This window comes from Astatotilapia calliptera, chromosome 20 (genome assembly GCF_964374335.1).
Source record: "Astatotilapia calliptera chromosome 20, fAstCal68.1, whole genome shotgun sequence".
Taxonomy (NCBI): Eukaryota; Metazoa; Chordata; class Actinopteri; order Cichliformes; family Cichlidae; genus Astatotilapia; species Astatotilapia calliptera.
In genome coordinates this window covers 32,723,062-32,745,148 of record NC_137441.1, presented here as the reverse complement: position 1 = coordinate 32,745,148, position 22,087 = coordinate 32,723,062, and the positions used below count along the sequence as shown (strand labels likewise).

General features: G+C 42.6%; 1 protein-coding gene across 20 annotated transcripts in view; it reads left to right on the top strand.

Annotated features, from left to right (window-relative positions):
- The first annotated feature begins 1,876 nt into the window (after positions 1 to 1,876).
- The window catches only part of LOC113013488 (kinesin-like protein KIF1B), a 66,073-nt gene continuing 45,862 nt past the window's right edge, over positions 1,877 to 22,087 (top strand). For 8 of the 20 annotated variants that reach the window (XM_080295228.1, XM_026154445.2, XM_080295230.1 and 5 more), the window contains exons 1-2: positions 1,877 to 2,157; positions 3,335 to 3,490. In XM_080295228.1, coding sequence (XP_080151354.1) covers positions 3,385 to 3,490 — 106 coding nt within the window. In that variant the 5' untranslated portion in view covers positions 1,877 to 2,157; positions 3,335 to 3,384. The remainder of the gene's footprint in view (positions 2,158 to 3,334; positions 3,491 to 22,087) is intronic. The other 12 variants (XM_080295233.1, XM_026154449.2, XM_080295232.1 and 9 more) reach the window with 5 other exon arrangements.

Genomic DNA, 22,087 nt, shown 5'->3' with positions numbered 1-22,087 from the left:
ACAATAGTGCATTATAACGCTGCAGAAACCATTACCAACAGGTTTACCTGCGAGGTGCATACAGTCTCTTCATTGATCACCTTCCTTTATGGTTCTCATTTTGTTTGGTATTACTGAGTCTAGTTGGGTTCTGATAAAACTGTTAGCCTCAAGTTTTCTTTATCAAGACTTGTGACGGTAATGAGTTTGAGTCCACGTAATGTTTAATGGTGTCCCAGAGATAACTTATGCACAGTTTGTGCTTGTAGAAGAGGTTCAGGATTGGGAATACCCTAAACTAATCCTCAGTGTCAGCTTTTGTTTTGAGTAAAGTAGGAAGATGAGCTGTGGCTCACAATGATAAAGTGTGCCCAAATTTTCCTTCTCGGTCACGTTTTCCCCGCTGACTTTGATAGATTGAAGTTACGTGTGTGTGTGTGTGTGTGTGTGTGTGTGTGTGTGTACGGCCTTAAGTCAAGAACCTCCTGAGCGCCACGTGGACATGTAATCCCCATTTTAGGTCTAGTGGAAGGACCGTGAGAATGTAGCATGATCACCTGAAGCACCATCCTAGGAGCACACCATTAAGTCATCTCACCTTAAAATGGTCTCTTTTAAATAGCACTGTACCTAACTTGACCTTGCTGACCTTAACTGTACAGGAAATTATTTCCTTTAACCACATACCTGTTTTGGAAGCTAGGATTTTGAACTCGAATAAATGATGATGCACATTATTTCACAACTGGTCACCATTTTTTTCCCCCCTTCAGACTGATGTCTTAGTGGCTTTGTTTAGTATCTTTTTTTTAAAATTTAAGTTTAGTGTAAGTAAAGAAAACAAAGACGCCCATGACAAGATACAAAATAACAGATCAGTTGCATTTTATTTATACAGTGCCAAATTAAAACTGTTGCCTCAAGAAGCTTTATATTATAAGGTGAAGACCAGGAGGAGGCAGGACAAACGACACATTGAAACAGAGAGAGAAAAACAACTATATAAATAGCAAAAAAAAAAAAAGCTGGATGTGGCAAATATAATGCAAACCTGTTTTCATTTTGTGTCAGCAAAGGTAACTTCCAGTTCTAGGGAACATAAAAGTTGCAATCTTTTTTTGGAATGTGAATAGGTTAGTCATTGTTCTCAATTAAACTTGGCAACAGTCCAGTATTTACTGGCAAGGACACCTGTTAAACTTTTAACTCCGAGTTCATTCCAAAAAGAAACCGCAACTGCAAAAATATCACAGGAAAGTGAATTGCTTTGAATCAAACCTGCCTCTTAATGGTTCTTGCCAGAGGTTCCCTCCTGTTAAAAGGAAGTTTTTCCTTCCCCTTGTCTCCATGTGCTTGCTCAAAGGGGTTGTCTGATTGTTGAGTTTTATTCTGTATTATTGTATGGTCTTTACAATAAATAAAAAAAGGGCCTTGAGGCAAATGCCGTAGTCATTTGGCGCTAAATGAGTAAAATTTAATTGAACTGGTTATATTCAAACACAGCAGGAAATGTATTTGCTCATTTTATTTTGTTTTATGGTCAGTGACATCTCTTGTGGCTGCTTTAAGGCAATATTATAATTATAATAATTATATTAGCAAAAATATAAATAATTTGGTTTATAAATTCGTGATGCACGGAAAAGTTACGTCGCTAGGCGGCGATCTTTGCGGTAACCCACGGTGCTGCGGGTAGCAGTAATGAGAAATCCTGCAGTGTGGCGTCACGGGAGAAAAAAAGGGAGCGACACCCCACCTATTCCCTCCCCCTTCGCGACCCCGAGTCACGCCATAGGCTCTTCGCCGCATTAGTCGCCGCTCTCTGTTTGCTCATTGGCCCGCCAGCCTGTCCGTGAGCGCGCTGAGAGGGAGTTGACGTAATCTCTTCGGTAAATCGAGACGATCTACCAATTCTTCTTCTCGCTAGTGTGCAGATAGGCGTCCGCCGTTCATCTGTAAGGGAGACTAAAGTAGTCAACGAAGTGGCCGTTTCCAAATACAAATCCTTCCACCGGAGGATACCGCTATAATGGGTGTTTTTCACGGAAATGGACTTTATAGCAGTTTCCTTGCGCACAGATTCTGATAGAAACAACACATTTTGACGCCTGCTAGCTAGCGTTAGTTCTCGCCACTGTCCGGTGGTTTTGGTTTTGTCTTTTGCAAGAGTCTCCAAGCGTAAGTATATATTTTTAAAAATAATATATTTATATTTTGGGGGACTGTTGTGCACTGGGTTGTTATTACAGTTTAGTTTCAACGATGGATAGGGAGCAGTTGTCTGTGTCAACTAATACATGTCCGGTGGTCAGTGGACCTCTACGTGGCCATGGTTGCGATAACACAAAAGAATTAAACATATATATGTACTTAATTGTTACAGTATATAGAATAATTTGTTTATAGGTTTACTTGATTATAGTTGGATAGCTGTTTCCGTTAGACTGTAGGTCGTAAATATTGAAGTCGGAGCCAATAACATTTAACGGGTTAAAGCTAGCTTAAAATAGAAAATATAATTGCTACTGTTGAAAGCTTCGCCTCTGGTAGGATTTAACGTCAAAACGCCTTTAACCCTGCCGGATAGGGTAAATGTGAACAATGTATCCAGTCTGGGCTGCTAAAATAAGCATGCAACTCCTCCCTTGCACTATTCCCCAACATGCAGCGGCGGAGGATTAGCCTACTTCCTAATATCAGCGAATGTGATTTTTTTAAAAGGGGGAAATTTAAGCTCTTCGTCTGCACAAAACGAACAGTGTCAGATGCAACAGACAGGCCCTCGGTTAGCTGTCCCGCTGTAGCTCTCGCCAAATAGGGGAGATAGGATTTCATGGGCGTATGCTTCGGCAAGTATGGCTGACTGCAAGTACATGGAAAAACATAGGATATTTAGGCTGTGTAGTCACCGGGTGCGGACTGTAAAAACGATGGAAAGTTGTGTGGTATTTTAACGCCACGTTATTTTATCCATGCAACAATCGTGATTTGTGATCTTCGTATTTTGTTTTCGGCTAAAGCGCATTTCACGTAAACGGTGGGTTTATGATATAAATATAAAGGCTTACATCCTCTGTTTGATTTGCTAAATGTATGATCGGCTGCTGTTTACAAAATATTAAAGGCTTCATCGGGTTTGGTCGGCCATATTTGTTGTAGGCTGTTATGACTGAAAATTGGGAGGGGGTGGACTTTCATTGTGTTTGATTTACATTTAGTGAAAACAGGCTCTGCTCCTTTTCACTATAGCACTTTTGTTTTATTTTTAAAGAAGGAAGCAAACATTGTCTGGCTTACCTGCATCACTTATTGTTTTAACTGATGAGATGCACACTTGTTTTTCTGTTTCCTTTAGGAGGGATACACACAAGGGATCTTACAGGGAGACTGACTTAAACTGCAAACATGTCTGGGGCTTCTGTGAAAGTCGCTGTTCGAGTTCGACCCTTCAACTCGAGGGAGATCAGCAAGGAGTCAAAATGTATCATTCAGATGCAAGGCAACACTACAAGTAAGTGGCCTACTGGCACGCATGCAAGACCACCAACACAAACTGGAGGGGAAAAAAAGCATCTTGATTTTATGCAGGTCCAGTCTGCAGGAACACTTCGGTGTACCATGCATGCTCCTGCATGTTCTTCCTTTAGGCGTCTTAGCAGAGAACAGTAGAATGAGCAAACTGAATAGTGGACGGTTGGGGACGAGCAGCCTGAAAGAGAATAAAAGGCTTACAGAGTGAAATTCCTCCTCCTCTGGAGGGGTGTGCATGCCAGAGGAGATTCTGTGTGAGAAACGCTTAGTTGGTTCACGCTGGGAGACCCAGGGGTCGTCCCACAGCGTGGCCTGCCAGCACCCCCAGTTCAGCTAGGGTTTATCACACGGCCACTGTTTTTCTTTAATGGATGTGTGTGCTGCTTTATAGTTTATGGTTGCCTTATCTCTTGAGTGTACACAAACAATTTGTGAACAGGTTGTTGGATGCATATAAAACACGATTGGCAGTTAATTATTTACAAGATTTGCATCCCTATTTGAACCACAGTGATTGAGATAGAGATCCAATGTGTATATGTGTCGTTCTGGCTGCTGTTACAACCAGATTTCCGCTTGTGGGACAATTAAAGGATTATTCTATTCTATTCTATTCAAAGTCTGACAGGTTAAGTAAAAATATACATATTTATAACTTTTCTCATGTTGCACTAATCCGTGATCGAGGCATAGGGAAGGATGTTAAGACCATCTAAGATTTATTATGTGATAGTGCCCTTATTTACTGTAAAGCATGCTTGTCGACAGTGTTATATGATAAGCAATAGCAGAGCAAGAAGAGAAAACCTGAACGTGGTTTGCAGTCATGTGATTCAACCTGCTTACTTGTGAGTCATCCGTTACTGTGAAGCACTAGCTGCCTCCTTACTCATGACTCTGTCGTGTGTGCTTCATTCCAGCTGAGCACAAGCTCCACGACGTTAGCGTGGAAGCATTTATTAACCCGCAGTAACGAGACAGCATGTGGAAACAGAAACATGCTCTACCAGCAGGCTCTCGAGTTTTGTCTGTCAGTCTTATATCACCCTCATTAGACTAAGCTTATATGAATCTTCCATAAGATCAAGTGTCCCTACCAGTTATGGCTCACTTGTCCTTTATCTCTCACACTCTACCAAAAAGAAGCTTTGTGTCAAATCCCTAGTAGTTTTACTCTATATCCTTGGGTTTTCATTATGCCAATGTCACCCGAAGGAGCTGGAGGGTGACTCGTGGTTTGTAGCAGAGCTGCAGTGGAATATGCAGCGTTTTGTAGGGGGGTTAGTCAGTGAGTGTGTGTGTGTGAGCGAGCGAGGGAGAGGAGTAGGCTGCGGTACTGCCTACTCTGCCTCCTTTCACATGGGCAGATTGCAGAGCAGAAAGGGAGGCTGGCAGGCGGCCATACTCTCCCTTCGTCAGGACTTCATTGCAGATGGTATGCTGAGAATGAGCTGTCTTATTTGGATGCCGAGAGGCCGAATCTTACCTGATGGCTCAGACACGCACAGGATCATACTGAGACTTTTTTTGTTGTGGTCGTTGTATTCCCCCAGACTTTCTAAAAGCCATTGTGCATTTTTACTCTAACAAAATGAAATAGACACAGCATTGCCATTTGAACAGTATTTTAATAATCAAGATTTTTATGGTATGTTTTTAACAAGATAAATAGATACAATTAGTCACATGAGTGTTACATTTACCAAGGAGTTTTTATTTGTCATCCTAGTGTTTTCTTTCTAAGTGATATGTTCAGCATCCATCTGTGTAAATGTCTAATTTTGCATCATTGAAAAACAAAAATCTAAACATGACTCATCCCACGTTTACCCAAGTTGTTTGACACCCAAACAGCTTTGGGTATCAAAAACCCAACAACGTAGCCTTTCCAGAAGGCGTGGAAGGTGGCTACGAAACAGTTGGTGTCTGACGTGGTGAAACAACAGCATCTAGAGAAACTTCTAAAATCCATGCTACTGGAAATTCCCTTAAAAAAAATCTCTGGTCAGTATGTTATGTTTTTGCCTGTGTAGGATAAGCTGTGATGTAGCACTAGCCAGTCAGTGTGTGCGCGCAGTATGGGTGTACTTCTAATGTTTTCACTGGTCTTTGCTTGCATTTAAATTGGGCTGAAGGCTGCCTGATGGAAATGGGATGTTGCGTGGTCAGCTTGTATGTGTTTGGCAGATGTGTGTGTTATGCCATGACACTCCCCTTATTGTTGTGACTGGCTCAAGGGCATATGTGCCCGCCTGTGTGCATGTGTCAACAGTACAGAGAAAGATGGCGGTAGGGGGGAAGAACTCGGTCTCTTTCTCGCTCTTTCCCCTTTTCACCATGCAGAGAGGGTTGTCAAGGATAGGATGAGAGCAAAGGAGCAGCAAATTGATTATCCAGTGTGCAGGAAATGTGTCCAAGGCCTCTGCAGAGAGACAGAAACAAAGCAAAGACCTCATTCAGGAGACGCTCTCAGACATACCAGAGCTAATGTAATTATAAAACAGTGACGCGATGGCCCGCTAATTTTGTGTTGGTACTCCAAATGTTGAATAACTCCAGTACACCCAAACTCCGCCTTAATCTGGGGCCTGATGTGTTCTTCACTTCAGTTTCCATCTTGTTATGCAACTCATGTGTTATGTGCCCCTTGAGCCAGGGAGGAGCCACTCACGATGTATAGCCAGAGATGATCAATAGAGCTTACAAAGCGCACAGAGATGTTATGATGAAGCATTTTGTCAACTGATTGCAAACCTGCAGTCTAGTCTAGTCGCTGTCTGGTGTTCAAAATAGTGTTTCTAATGCTTTATCAGTAGTCTACACTAGCCACATTTTCAAGAACGGGATGTTAGACGATATTATCACTTAAGCTAAGAGTAAACAAAATGACCAATTGAAAGCACAAACAGAAGGTCACCACATCAATTAAACCTTCACCTTTCAGATACAATTCACCCAAGTGTGCTCTCACTATGAGGTAAGTGGATGCTGACCTTACCCTGCAGGGAAGAACGAGCTCAGCTCCAGTGTCAGTTACACATAAGAGGAGGCTCTCATCACAGCAGAAATAACAATGAACCATTTTCACGTCAATGAAATGCAGTTATTGGTGGGACATGCAGCAAGGAAGGTGGGTTTGGATGTGGGGCAGTCATACTTTCGCTGAACCCTGTGCAGACAGGGCTGATTGACCCGATTAAGACCAGTAATCCTTTGGCTTGCCTCAGATCACCACGCCCAGAAGCCGTAATCCTTGTGACCCTTGCAGGTGTATACATACCGACATGCACCCGCTCTAGGGTGTTACATTCCTCATCACTCAGATAGTTCTAGAGCCAAACATTCACAAATGTACAGAGCAAACTTTTACATTCAAACATGACCTCCTAATAAGGAGGAAGGACAGGCAGCCTGTGTTTACTGTGTCACGGGACTGTCAGCTGAGAGGCACAAATGCATGTCATGCAGCTCACCCAGTTTTTAGCTGAACTACTGGTAGCAGGTGTCTTACAGAAAGTCACACAGTTAGTGTATCGACGAGCGTGTTAAACTAGCTGTTGAAGCTGGGGAGACTGTGTGCTAATATTGTTATTGTTACGTCTTAACTCACATTTAACATTGCACCTGGTATTTTTGAACAGCGTACAAGCGCTCTGTTCTTGGGATGGGTATCGTTTAGGTTTTATCCGATATCAGTACCAAACCGGTACTTTTGAAATGGTGCCGGTGCTTAAACGGTGCTCGAACCGGTTCTCGAACCGGTGCTTAAAGAATGGAGAACACAAAATTGGTCCAAAAACCTCTCATGTTCAGCTGTTTTTTTTTGTTTTTTTTTTTTGTAAAAAGATAACAATGTTAGCCTTTTCTGCAGCTATAGGGGATTTATGGTATCACTCTTGGCTGGAAGCAGTGCTTAAACAATGGAAAAAAACCACAAACTTTGTCCCAAAACCTCTCATGTTTAACATTTTTCCACTTTTTCTTTGGTCATTTTAGCCTTTTTGGCCAGGGTGACGGGAGTATCTGCCATCAAACAAGAGGACAGCCGCATGTAACTACGACGGTGTTTGCTAGTTCACCTTACATGCATTAATGTAATAACGCGGTTAGCGTACTCAACGTAAATTACACACAAACAACATTAAGCTACTCACGCAGAGAAGAACGGCTGCTGCTGCATCATCATCCGTCATCATTTCTGCTACACTGGCAGGGCTAGGGGCCAGGACTCTACTCTTCGGGTTTTTGGGGGATGTTGCTAACTCCGGGTCCGATAACAGGCACCACACCCGCAGTAGATGTGCACGGTGGGAGGTCTCGCAGCAAGCTATCAAATACGGCGCATTTCTCGGCTTTTAACAAAATGCTATACGTCGTCAGATTCGAGGTGTTACCTCCTTTGCACAGTATCACCTTAAAGCACTTGTTGCAGGCTGCTGAGTTTGCATCTTTTGCTGTGAAGTACAGGCAGACTTTGACCGCCTCGCCTTGGGCATTTTTAATCTGTTGCTCTGCTCTAAAAGAACCTACGTACCTGGGCCCACCTACTATCCTTGGAAACGTAAAATGATTGGCTAGAATATAAAGTGTATGACATCTCAGGAAAAAAAAGCACCGAAATAAAGCACCGAAATGTGCGCTGCTTTTCGGTCTGGTTACTACCGTTTATGTCAGAACCGGTACCCATCCCTGCTCTGCTCACCCTTACCTGTCCATAAACATATTTAAATTTGTAAGCAAGACACCGACTTTTCATGGAGCATTATTGCTAAGTGCACACTATCTGCCTAGCTAGTGTGTGTAAATAATCGTACTAATACTTGGAATACTCTGTCTAGAAAGATGTTATACAAGTACTTTTTTTTTTTTTTTTTTTAACAAAAAGCAACATGTACCTAGGGCTGGGCGATATGGCCTAAAATCAATATCACGATAAATTGAGCAGTTAACCTCGATAACGATAAATGGACGATAACCACCCCAAGTGCCAAAAAAAACTAACTTTTTTTTTTTTTTCATTTGATGGGGCTGTGGCAGGCAGCATCGTTCCTCCAGTTATTTTGATAATATTATTCCCCCTAGACCTATTCATTGCAATTATATTATTACCACTTTAAAGGACTGTAAAATGTCACTGAAAATAAATGAAGACAATAGTAGTAAGTACTTTTAGTGGTTAAGATTTATTAACTGAACAAAATAAAAAGTGTAGGATACAATATGTAACCATGCTCTCTAAAAAATGTGTATCCCTTGTAAACAAAATAGTTTAATAATAAATATGTTTCACATTGGCTATTCACACCCTCACCGTCGTGAGGGTGTCACCGCAGTTTGTCACACTGCGCACGCGCAAACACAAATGTCAGCGAAAAAGACGGAGCAGCACGGCAGTGCAGCGTGTGATCTGGACACAAGCGATGGAGGGAACTTGTAGAACTTTGGAAAGCTCATCCGAGCCTTTTCGATGTGGCCTCACAAAATGATCACGACCACAACATCCGTGAAAATAGTTGGATCTACACTGCTGCTCAATCACAGCTGCCTGATCAATGTTTTTCATTAGCAATTTAGCAAAGTTGATGGTGGTGGTGTGCGTGTCTGTGTGAGTGAAAGACAGAGAGGGAGAGCGAGCGACAGAATTTCTGTTATAACCTTCGTTTTATGTACGCACAGTGTGAGCACTCAGGTCGCATCAGAGCATCGGGGCGTATAGTGTGAGACCCTGCATCGTGACCTATGAACTTCTAACCCCTGCGAGTCAATCGTACAGTTTGAGCAGGAGCTGAATCGCGCGACTGAAAAAAATCGCACAGTGTCTGCCCAACAGGTAGTAGAGTCACGTGACTCCACCCCGTCAAGTCTGTAACGTAGCACAGCGTCTTAAAGGGACATGAACATCGCCAACCTGCACATGCCTTTTTCTTTTTTTTTTTTAAAATACCGAATTTACCGACATGGGCAAAATGACGTCGATGAGAGTCATAAATTTCGGTAACGATAAATTTTTGATATATCGCCCAGCCCTACATGTACCCATTCAGATAACCACTCATGCAGCGCTTTATTCTGTGCCTTTTAAGCACTTTCTATCATATGCACACTGACTCTGATGGATCCATCAGGAGGCATTCAGGATTCACCATCTTGCTTGAAGCTTCTTTGACATATGAAATGTACCAAGCCATAAACCCTAGACCAAGGTACATGCCAAACTTATAAACAGGAAATAGAAACCCTGTAAGGGTCTGATGAGCTGTGCCTCATGAAACCACTGTCATATGTTCTGTGGTTGTCTTCTGTAGTAGTCAAAGCAATAGCAATACTAAAACATCTGCAGTGAATGAATAAAAGCTTCTCTTTTTCTGTATTCTTTGCTTTTTTTAAAATGCATATGAGGGAAACCCACCATATGCCTTTTATAATATTTTGTTATAATATTTTGCCTTGTGGTTCTTCATGACGCTCTGTTTGGGGTCAGCTTTGCAAATTGTTGTTAAATGCTGATGTTCTGGCAGTTATTGAAACCGACTGGTGGACATATGTTTGGGACGTTTGAATAGACACGGTCACTTTGTAATAGCATGTAGGCTGCTGAATGCTGACCTAGTTACAACAATACTAACCATAGGTTTTAATCAGACATTCTCAGGTACTGGAATCGTCTCTGATTCTCAGATTCTTTTGATAAGCTTCTCTTCATGTGTCACATGTTTGGCAAATGGCACCATTCTTATTTAAGATGAGAAACAAAGCATTGCACAGAGCCCCGATGGCCTTACCCATTAACACTGAATTATGTTTCGTTAATAAGAAATGAATAAGAACCCACAACAGTGCATTGCACATGAGGGTGAAGCTGCCATATTCTAGATGTGGCTGAGGTCAGAAGGGAAAGTGTTAAACTCAAAGTGGTTACAGCTTTGTAACTGACCAAGTTTCTTGTGGTTTTCACTTCAGTTTTTGTTTGCTTTTTGGCAGCTAGGTTTTATTTTGTTTCCAGTGTTCCTCCTTTTAAACATTTTACTTTAGTCAACATCAATTTACTTACTCAGTAATCTACATAATTATGCACACTCATTTGCTCAAACTGCAAACAGTTTTTCATGTTTAGCATGTTGTTTGGGCCATAGTCTGTGGAAAATGGGATCCTGATGTCAACTGAAGTGAGTGACACAAGGCATTGTGGGATTTCTTGGTACAGAAACTATGGAAGGAGTCTGAGCAGTAATTTCTCAGACTTAGAAAAACTGTGGACGCAGCGACGCTTGCTGTGGTCGAGCTAGACTAATGAAATATCTTAATAACATGCAGGGCTGTAATGTACTGTGTATTATAAGCCGTGGACTGTCATTAACAGAAGCTACAGCCAAACAGAGAAGAGACATCTGCTGTTATATATCAGCGTCCTAGCAGATGGATAGAAACACCTCATTAATTGATGCACTCCATCTATTGAGCTAACGCAGCCTGAGATCTGGGTAGAGTTAGCTACTCGTCATCATGGTTAAAGATTAAGCCATGGCAGATTTTACTTTTCTCTCCAGAATTTTAGTTCAATAACTGGATTTTTAAAATGGTCTTCTTTGGCTCTCGGGGAGATTTCTCTAAGCCTAAACAATTATTAACCCAGAGTATAACAGATGTCTGCTTTAGAAGGCAGAGAGGCTCTCACTGAGATCACCCAACCATTCTCCATGTTGACACAGATCAGGCCAGTTGCTTTCCATTTCCATTGTTGATTATTTATTTGCTTTTTGTTTTTCTGTTTTGTCATATCTTTGTGTTTTAATTGCTACATGAAAACAAAGACACCACAAACCTCTTTTTTGCAAACACTTGCAGCAAATGTCATAGTTGGATGACGTGATCCTCGGTTGTAACTTGAGGGCTTGAGGATCAGCTCCAGATGTCTTTAAGCGTAGGTATTACCAGTGCCATAAAGCAGTACATCTGGAAAAGCAGCATACCTCCTGATCTCACGAGGTTTATTTTTCTCACATAGCACACTAGCTAGAAATTTGCCATACTCATCTTATGGTTACGTTTTTTTCCATGCATCCCATTGGTTAAATTCTATCTACCTCATTGTTTTTAGCTTTTCAGCCTGCGACAGAGATCAGAAAATCTGAGTGAGCCTTTTGCAGAAAAAAGTGGGATATTAGAGGAGCTGACTGGTGGGGGGGGAGGGGGTGTGCAAACGCAGCCGCAGCAGAGAGACAGTGAAAGTCGTGCATGAGCACACTTCACGTGTAGGACAGCGTGAGGCAGCATCACATAGCAATACATCGTGAGGTTTTGGTCATAATTATGATTGAGGCTGACCGTGCATGTTTGTAGCTTGAGATCTCTGTATTTAGGCTGGTTCAGTTGTTTCTAACTCTCCTTGTTTTTCTTAGCACTGAAAATGTTTCTTTATCACTCTGCTTGTCTCCCTCATGTTATTGCATGATGGCTAAGAAGAATGCAAACATTAAACGTCTGCACAGGATAATCAGCACATGCAGGGTTCAGAGTATAGGATGATGCTTTTGTGCTTTCATTTGATTACCTGCACACCACATAACCAGCAGGTATTTCTTTAAATGTCTTTGCGTTCCCAACAGCCTGCATCCAACACCATTCATCTCTGACTGGCAGCAAAAAAAAAAAAAAAGCCAAGATAATGGCATGTTTGTTATCATGTTCCGTCAGTTCTTGGCTTGCTCCTCTTCCCTGCTCTTTGGTTCGGTGCTTAAGTTGACTGAAATGGTCAGACTTTCCCACATTCAAGAAAGTGAATGTGTTTTTAAGTTTTTTGCCCTCACCGACACGGCTCTCTTTCCAGACTGTGTTGTTTGGTTTCCTCCCACAGTCTGGGGCTGAATTCAGAGGCAGCCCAGGGAGCTTTGCAGTCTGAGCACGAGTAGCTTGTTGGTGGGCATCATGCTCCCTGTGTATTATTCATGCGTCCAGAGTGGAGGGTTTGGCAGTGTAATATTTTTGAAACCTTAATTAATCAGGCGGGACAGCTGACCCATGACTAGGTCAGGTACTGGATTCCTTTGCTGGGAAGCTAATGAAGATCATTGGAGTATACACCCACTCATGGATGCATATGCATGCAGCACACAGACTTTCACACATCACTTTTGTTCTCTGCAGAGAAACTGTTCTGTGAAAGGTTCACTCATCTAATGTTAACATGATGCATCAATCTCTGCTTAACCCTAATGTTTGGTTTTTTGAAAGATGTACACCAGAGGAAAAGAAATGTGAGGTTTTCACCGATCCATGCGCCTGCTCCGTGTTCATGATGTCACAATGCGTACAGAAAGCCAGGGAACATTTAAAGTAAGACTTGTGTTGCAGAGTAGAGGCTAGTTAAGAAAATCCAGGTCACTGCTCTGTAAAATAGGAGCTTGTTGTGAGCAGTGCTGTCTTCCCCGTGTCTGCACAGCTCGGTCTCCACCGTTGTTCCCACTGTTTTTGGGCCATATGATAATCTGAGCACTGAAGAGATGCTCTGAGGATTTCTGCACTGAATTTTTTCTTTTTCCTTCTGTCTTTGATTTTTTTTAATTTACTCCCCCTCCTTTTTAAGCACAAATTCAAATATGCAGATATCTGGAACTGGATTCAACGACCCTAAAAGTGAGGTGACCCCAAAACTGATATAAACATTGTCTACTGACATCAATAAATGTCATGTTGTGTGGCTCCACAAGCTGAATATTGGCTGCTTAAACCATTGCATCCCCACTGTTTTTAGACAGACTTCAGATGTTGTTCTATCATGATTTAAATATAAAAACAAGTAATGCTGCACTGCCGATCCATTCATTTATACTTGTCAAAGAAACTTTCCTTCCTTCAGGATTTATTGTTTCTGACGGTAGGGCACTGCACTCATGTTAAAGTCATAGGTTACTGGAGTTGAATCAGCCCCTCTCTCCCTTTTTTTGCTCTTCTTGTCATTTTTATGACTTTTTCAGCTGTAATTTCATGTTTTATACCATCATCTGTGTGTAAATGTTATTAATTAATCACTGCTCTAACTCGCAATGTTGATCACCTCAGTTGAGTTGACATTAAAATCTTGTTCTGTAGTGTGCAACCAAATTTTCTAAAAATTTAAACTTTAGAGGAACTGCTTTCTCTGTAAATATTTTCAGTTCCTCTTTTTTTAGTTGAGCACGTGCAGCTCCACGGGCTTATTGTGCCAAGATTAATGCAGGAAATATTCAGTGCTCTAAAAGTAAGTGCTATTTTTAAATTGGAATATACCAGACTCTTTGACCTTTTGAGGCAGCACCTGCACCAAGGAGAATATAATTCTTGGAAAAGCGGTGCCTCTTGAAGCTGTGAAATTGGCTGAAAAAAGCTAATTTTTTCAGCCAATTTTTTCGCCGGTACGAGATTCCGGAATGGCACCACTTACCTCAACATCCAGCTGTGAAAGCTGCATCAACCTGAGCCAAAAAGTGATCGAGCTGGAACAAAGGATATCCACGCTATACCAAATCCAGGGGGCTGAATGCGAACTTGACACGATCCTCCTTGGCAAAGCTCAAACCACCGCTACTAGCGCTGAGCTAGCCGACACAGTGCACCATCCAGCTGCTGTGTCCCAAGATCCCGCCAACAGTCAACACGGGCTCTCAACTTGCGTCGCTGGTGCTTCTGCCAAGGACGAGAACTCCTGGTTTCAGCTAGGGGCCAGACCCAAGGCTCTGGTCAGCTCCACTCCACTCCAACCAGCGCCAGCGCCATGGACCATGGTTGAGACGCGTGGTGGCTGCAGAGGGGGCAGGAGGATCCGTCTCTCGCACCCTCACCCCTCCGGTGCGGTAGTATTGGAGAATAAATTCAATGTCCTGGATCCTGTGGACTTTCCTCCTCTGACCGCTAGCCCTCGCCATCCCGCTGTGTCGCTGAGGTCTGCGCCATCTCCACCACTACGCCCCCGGAGCCGCGGCGGGCAACCCGACGCTGTGGTGCAAACTCACCGCGGAGAGCTGTGCTTTACCCCGGCTCCTCGGAGAAGAGGACCCACGGCGCGGCTACCTGGGAGTCACTCACGCAGTCCGGCTGGCGCATCTCCATCTGAACACCCCCGGTGTCGCGGCGCGGGCGTCTCAGATGGCCAACAGCCCTCGGTGGCACCTCCTCTCTCCACGCTGGTCCTCAGGGATTCCATCGTCAGGAACGTGCGGATGAGGGGGGCGCTCACGCTGTCGTTCCCGGGAGCCACTGTTGTTGACATAGTGGACAGAATTCCCAACATTCTGGCATCCCACCCACAGGTTAACCGGCTCATCATCCACATCGGCACCAATGACATCCCCAAACAGCAATCTGAGCTGCTGAAGTTGGACTTCCTCGAACTCTTCAGCCTCCTTGGTCAGTTGCAGGTGAGTGCTTTTATCTCTGGGCCCACCCCCACCTGTGGCAGAGGGATAGGCCGTTTCAGCCGGCTGCTCAGCCTTAACACCTGGCTTTCCTCTGCCTGTATCTCCCACGGCGTGGGTTTTATTAACAACTTTGATGCCTTCTGGGAGAGGAGGCATCTTTTTGGGGCAGACGGGCTCCACCTCAACGCCTGGGGACGCCGTTTGCTGTCCGCCAATTTGGCATTTGGCGTACAGCACTCCCGCACATCGCCACTGTCTGCCACTGACTGATGTTCCCCTGGTCCCAGCTCCTATATTTGTTCCACTTTTAACAGTAATACACAAAACTCTGGACTAGGACCTTTCTCTCCCACAGTCAACACAATACCCGTCATAATCACAAACAGAGAGCAACAGAATTATCATAAATCCAGTAACTCCAAAAACATTAATAACCTCCGGCCTCTTCAAAAATATCAACATCCATTCAACTCTATTGTCAATAATCCACCAGTCTCAATCAGTATGGCACTTTTAAATGTACGCTCTCTGTTGAACAAGTCTTTTATTATTAATGATTTAATTTTAGATAATAAACTTGACTGTTTATTTTTAACTGAAACATGGCTGGGCTCGGATGCACCAGTTGTTCTCACTGAGGCCTCCCCACCAAATTTTAATTTCTCTTTTTCTATTAGAAGTGGTAAGAGAGGTGGTGGGACTGCATCTTTAGCCAACAACACACTCACCACCAAACAAATTTTATTTGATCATTTTACCACTTTTGAATTCCATGCTATTGTTTTCAGCAGCCCTCCAGTTTTATCTGTCACAATTTATAGACCACCTAAAGACAGCGCTGCTTTTATCAAGGAATTCTCAGAATTTTTAACAAACATACATTCAAAATATAATCTGATAATTTTAACCGGTGATTTTAACCTGCACATAGATAATCCTTCTGACCCTGCAACAAAAGAATTCTTAAACATTCTTCACTGTTTGGATTTTATCCAGCACGTCACGCAGCCGACTCACAACAGAGGACACACTCTGGACCTGGTCATCACCCATGGGCTGTCCACCAGCGTGTCCTCTGTTGTTGACTTGGCTGTCTCTGACCACTACTGTGTGTTTTTTAACATCACCGGTTTTATTCAGCGGAAGACCTCGGTGCGAACTGTGAGGAGGCGCTATCTAACCTCTGAAGTGGCTGCAAATTTTACCAGGGTTTTAGTCAAATGCCCCCCTGTGATTTTACCTGCACCCTGCGATTTGATTTTTAGTTATTTTAACAGCAAACTGAAGAAAAGCCTTGACTCCGTTGCTCCACTCACCACCAAAAAGATTAACGTAAAACATGCATCACCCTGGAGAAACGAAGAAGTCAAAAAACTCAAAAGAAATTGCAGGGCAGCAGAAAGGAGATGGAGGAAAAATAAAAATAATATCAACCATCAAATATTTTCCGAGCAACTTAAAATTTACAATAATACATTAAGGAAGTCAAGAAATTCATACTTCACCAAAATAATCAGTATTAACAAAAATAATCCCAAGGTCCTCTTTTCCACCATAGATCATTTATTTAACCCTGATTTTAACAGCTCCCAAAGAACCCCCACAGACTCGCTCTGTGAGCATTTTGCAGACCACTTCAGGGGAAAGATCAGCGCCATCAGATCTGATATTTTATCTAATCGCGATATGATTGTAAACACATCTGAGGGCTCGATTGTACCTGAGGAGACACTGGACAGCTTTGTCCTGGTTAATGCTGAAAACCTTCAGAAAGTTTTCTCCACAGTGAGACCCACCACATGTCTTTTAGATCCAATCCCTTCTTCACTCTTTAAAACACTTTATGGATTTTTTGAGGCTGAGCTTTTATACATGATGAATTGCTCTCTTCAGTTGGGTGTCTTCCCTGCTGCCTTTAAAACGGCGGTGGTGAGGCCCCTTCTGAAGAAGAGCAATTTGGATTGTAATGATTTTAATAACTACAGACCTGTATCCAACTTACCATTTTTAAGTAAAGTCTTAGAAAAACTTGTTTTTACTCAGATTACTGATTTTCTCAATGATAGACAGATCCTGGAGATATTCCAGTCTGGATTTAGGGTGAACCACAGCACAGAGACGGCTCTCCTAAAGGTTTTAAATGATCTTAGATGTAACTGGGACGCCCAAAAGCTCTGTCCTGGTGCTACTGGATCTAAGCGCAGCCTTTGATACAGTAGACCACGCTATTCTTTTAAACAGACTAAAACACATGGTGGGCCTCTCTGGTGCTGTACACAACTGGTTCACTTCCTATCTCTCTGACAGAACTTTTATGGTGAGTATGGATACATGCTCCTCTAAGATCCATAAAATGACATGTGGTGTGCCTCAAGGGTCTGTTCTAGGACCTGTACTTTTTAATTTGTATATGTTGCCTCTCGGCAGTGTCATCAGGAGGCATGGAGTGAACTTCCACAGTTACGCTGATGACACGCAGCTGTACATCTCCGTGTCTCCTGATGACACCAGACCAATGGATGCCCTTTTTAACTGTATCTTGGATATACGATCTTGGATGGCAGAAAACTTTTTACAGCTTAACCAGGACAAAACTGAAGTTTTAATTGTCGGTCCTGAGGCTCAGAGAGAGAAACTCTTGTCTAAATTAGAGGCATTTTCACTATGTCCTTCGCTACAAGTGAAAAACCTGGGTGTTATTTTTGACTCTGAGCTTGGTTTTATCCCACATGTTAAACATGTAACCAAAATTGGATTTTATCATCTAAAAAATATAGCCAGAGTCCGCCCTATTCTCTCTCGGGCCAACACGGAGATGCTGATGCATGCTTTTATTACCAGTCGCATTGATTACTGTAATGCCCTGCTCTCTGGTCTTCCTAAGAAGAATATTTCAACTTTACAACTCTTGCAAAACTCGGCAGCTCGTGTGCTGACGAAGACCAGAGGGCGGGCCCACATTACACCGGTTTTAGAATCGCTGCACTGGCTCCCCGTGTGTTTCAGGATCGATTTTAAAGTTCTTTTATTGGTTTTTAAATGTCTTAATGGTCTTGGGCCTTCTTATCTCTCAGATCTGCTTTTACCATACGAACCCTCGCGGACCCTGAGGTCCTCTGGTACTGGCCTTTTGATTGTCCCTAAAGTCAGGACACATACTCACGGAGAGGCAGCTTTTCAGTGGTATGGTCCTCGTCTGTGGAACAGCCTGCCGGAGGAGCTCAGGGCCGCAGAGAACGTACATGTTTTTAAGAACAGGCTCAAGACCCACCTTTTTAATTTAGCTTTTACTTAGCGTTTATTTATTTTTTATGCTTATTTATTCTATCCTGTTATTCTATTATTAATTTAGGATTTACCTAATATTTCTTGATTTTATTCTTATTCATTTTTTAATCTTCTTACTCTATTTATATTTATATTGTATCCTGTTCTTATTTATTTTATCATTTTACCCTGTATACATCGTATTGCGTCATATCTCCAGTGTTTCCTCGGAGGGCGCTCTCTGCACCGGGGCTGTTATTGACCGTGGCTGCTGGGTCTCTGGGGTCCTCTCAGCCTGGTTGGGGGGCTCCTTTGCCTCCCTCCGGCTGTGTGCCCAGCCCGGAGGCTGCGGTCTGTGACCGGCTCCCGGTGCAGATGGCTCTCTGTTATAATGTTTCCTCACTTGGCTCATGCGAGCCCAGCCCAATTTTTACTCTTTAAGTGTGCGCGTGTGTGTATGTGTGTGTGGGTGGGGGTGGGGGGATATATGTGTATTGAGAGTGTGGGGAGTGAGTTGGAGGGTGGGGTGGGCTGCTTTTAACTATGTAAAGCACTTTGTGCTGCATTTTTTCTGTATGAAAAGTGCTTTATAAATAAAGATTGATTGATTGATTGAATTAAAGGTCCTGGAGTAGAGCAGGGCGATATGACCAAAAATATTTATCACGATATACAGTTGAAAATTTGCGATAACAATATAACTGTCGATATAATTGACAATCGACAAAATACTTTACAACTCCACAACTTTATTAGTGCAAAAAAAAGTGCATTAAAGTTATATAACAATTTAGCAGTTCAAATGCAAATTCCTTGCTGACAGTTTAACCAAAATGCATTTCCAGAGGAAATTGGCCGACATATCCTGAGCATAACAATGTATAATATCCACAAAACTTAAAAAGAGGTTATACACACACACACAATACGGTAATATTATGTTGAAGCACAGTACGTATCACTCCGCGAAGCTCCTGCCTACGATAGCCGTAATGCTCCGACAATCCATCAAGCGGTGCGGCTTCGTAGCTCAGCAAAGTCGTACTAAAACATTTGACAGATTTTCGAGCGCCGTGTACATAAAATCATTTCGAGGTCAGTAAACACAACCAGAATTAATACATAAGGCACACGGGATTATAAGGGGCACTTTTGATTTTCAGAAAAATCAAAGGATTGATGTTAAGTGTGCCATATTTTCCAAAAAACACGGTAATAACGGCGGCCCGCTAGCATGCGCTACCAAAAATAGTGGTTTGTTGTGTATCTGATGGACGAAAGCCAAACCAGTTCCACACCACTGAAGTTGCAGCATTTTTACAAACCAATTCTGGTTCATCTGTTTCATTCAACGATCTGCTTTCGCCCATCTCATTCTCTGTCGCCGCCATGCTTTTTCCACCATGTGCCTATGAAAATAAAGGCACTGAGCATGCGCGTTTTACCCATATTCTATCGCGATATTTCATTTTCTTATCGTTGCCCAACATTATACTGTGATTACTGTGAACGGTATGATATGGCCCAGCCCTATCCTGGAGTATGTTCCCAGAGTTTAGGTTGACATACAGAGTTTAGGTAATTAGAATTGAAACCATTTTTTCTTTCTTTCTTTCTTTTTTTTTTAAATTAAGAAAGAAAGAATTTAGTCTTATTTCAGCATTGATTTCATTAACCCTGCATGCCATCACCTGTGAGGCTGCCTGGCATCCCTCTCTCTTTGTTGTAGTTCTGTGTTTGTTTAGCTCCTGAATGGAGTCCTGCTGGCCTTGCATGTTTTCTCTATCTGGTGGCTTCTAGAAGCCTCTCTGTAGTCTCTGTTATCCTGGACTCAGTGAGTCCACATAAGCTGCTAATATCAAGAGGTAGTTGGAGCACTCGCCAGCTATCAGTGTCTGTGGGCTCAGAGCAATGTATGGTTTGGCTACAAGTTCAGCGGAAAGGTTGGGCGGCTGAAATCTGTCCATTCCTTCCTGTCACTGACAGTCTGTCGGCATGCTAGGCACTAACTGCCATCTGCTGCTGTATAAATAGACAGTCGTCAGAGCTGGAACAGCTGGCACATGGGCCGGCCAGGGCTGCGCTTCTCCCACTGCTTTCTAGCTAAACAGGCAACTCCACCTATGATCAGGTTACGCATGTGGGGCTTTTTTGTTTCCTTTTGGAACAACTTTTGTTAAAAATGTATTGATTCAAGATTTTCAGCGATTTCTTATTTCTCACCATGCTAACAAGAAACCCAGTATCCTAAATTGGGGCGAGGAATTAAGAGAAAGCCTGTTACCACATACATATATGCATATTAAGGGGAAAAAAAGCATACTCCTACTAGACTGCCTCTCTTTTCTCTCTACTATCACTCAAAATGCTTTAAAGAAATCCTCTTAAGTTGGTAGGTGGTGGGATTTATATGTGATAGCTCAGAAACAGAAAGTAAACAGGGGCTTACATGCAAACACTGATTTCCTGCTCAGACCATATTTCATCAGATAACCTAGGCGCATGTATTGAATGCATTTAAAGCTTGACTTTTAGAGCATCAGTTAAATAAAACATGCTTTTGAATGGAGCGCTGTTGTTTTACATTTGCTTTTAAGCTAACTTCAGTCACTTTCCAATGAAAACACTGAGAGTATATATTTTTCTGAATGCTTTTTCTTCCCTAAAAAAAGAGAGGGGGGGATAGGGCAGTGTGAAAAGGGTCATTGTCACAGAGGGGACTCGGCGCATAGAGCCTTGTCATAACAGATTACCTAATGTGTTTTGCAGGCTCAAACCCTGCATGCAATACCCTGCATTCAGTGCTTTGTTCAAGTGTCTTCCTGTGCCTTTTTTCCTCTCTCCTCTCACCCAGCAGAAGAATGACGTGATCGGACTTCTTAGTAGAAGCTGAGATGCATTTAGTGCCTTCCTTTAAAGTTCCAGCAGTGCCTCTGAAGTACACTCATCTGATCAAATGAAAATGTGTGATTCTTTCATGAATAGAAAGTTTGTTGTAGTTTGTCTGAGTCAGTGACCGTGATATAGATTGTTTTAAAGGGTCATGTCTCCTTGTAAGAAAAACTCAGCTCGCTGCTTGGAAAGTTACGTATTTTTTTTTCTGGCAGAAGTATTTAACAGAGGCATATTGATTTGCTGTGTCGATATTTTTTTTTAATTAAAGGCCACCTGGCAACCCACCCTGACCTTACATGAACGTCACTGTATCCAAAGGGGGGTAATCAAGGTGTAAGTTTCTATTTTGGAGATGTTGTATGTGCTGTGTTGTGGCTGCGACAAGCTCAGCTGTTTGCAAATGTGCGCTGCAGTGCTCAGACACTACTTTTAGCCCTCAGCTTTAAGCCGCATCCAGCGACAACTCTGTCACCTGTGCCGCAGCCCTGGTAACCAAGCCATCAAACACACTCTCCTAAATACACTGGATGCAACACGCAGAGAATTTCTGTGGCCAGCTCAGCATGTACCTCATCCAAACTTGAGTCTTGCTACTTGAGAGTGAACAGCTATATTAGCGTTACTGTGGCACTGCTCACATCGTTGGTTCATGTCAACAGCTGTTTCGCTTCACCATTCATCCACAAACTGACACAGGTGGGAGGCTGTAGTTTGAAATAAGTGTACACAACATTTTCTATTTCTCATACAATACCTCACACTTTTTACCAAAAGGAATAATTGTGTTGTAGCATGAAGCAGCTGTGATTCTTATCCATACTGCAAGAACCAGACGTTGAAGTGTCACTTGACAACGGTGACCTTAAATGGAGATTTAATCTTTTAAGTGATTATACTTACCTTTTCCCTCAAGTCTTCTGTATAGAAAATGAATGATACTCTGCTCTTCATGTGTCATAACTGCAGGCAATGGGAAGTAGGCCGGACTCAGGTAAAAGTTTTCTCAAATTCCCGGTAAGCAA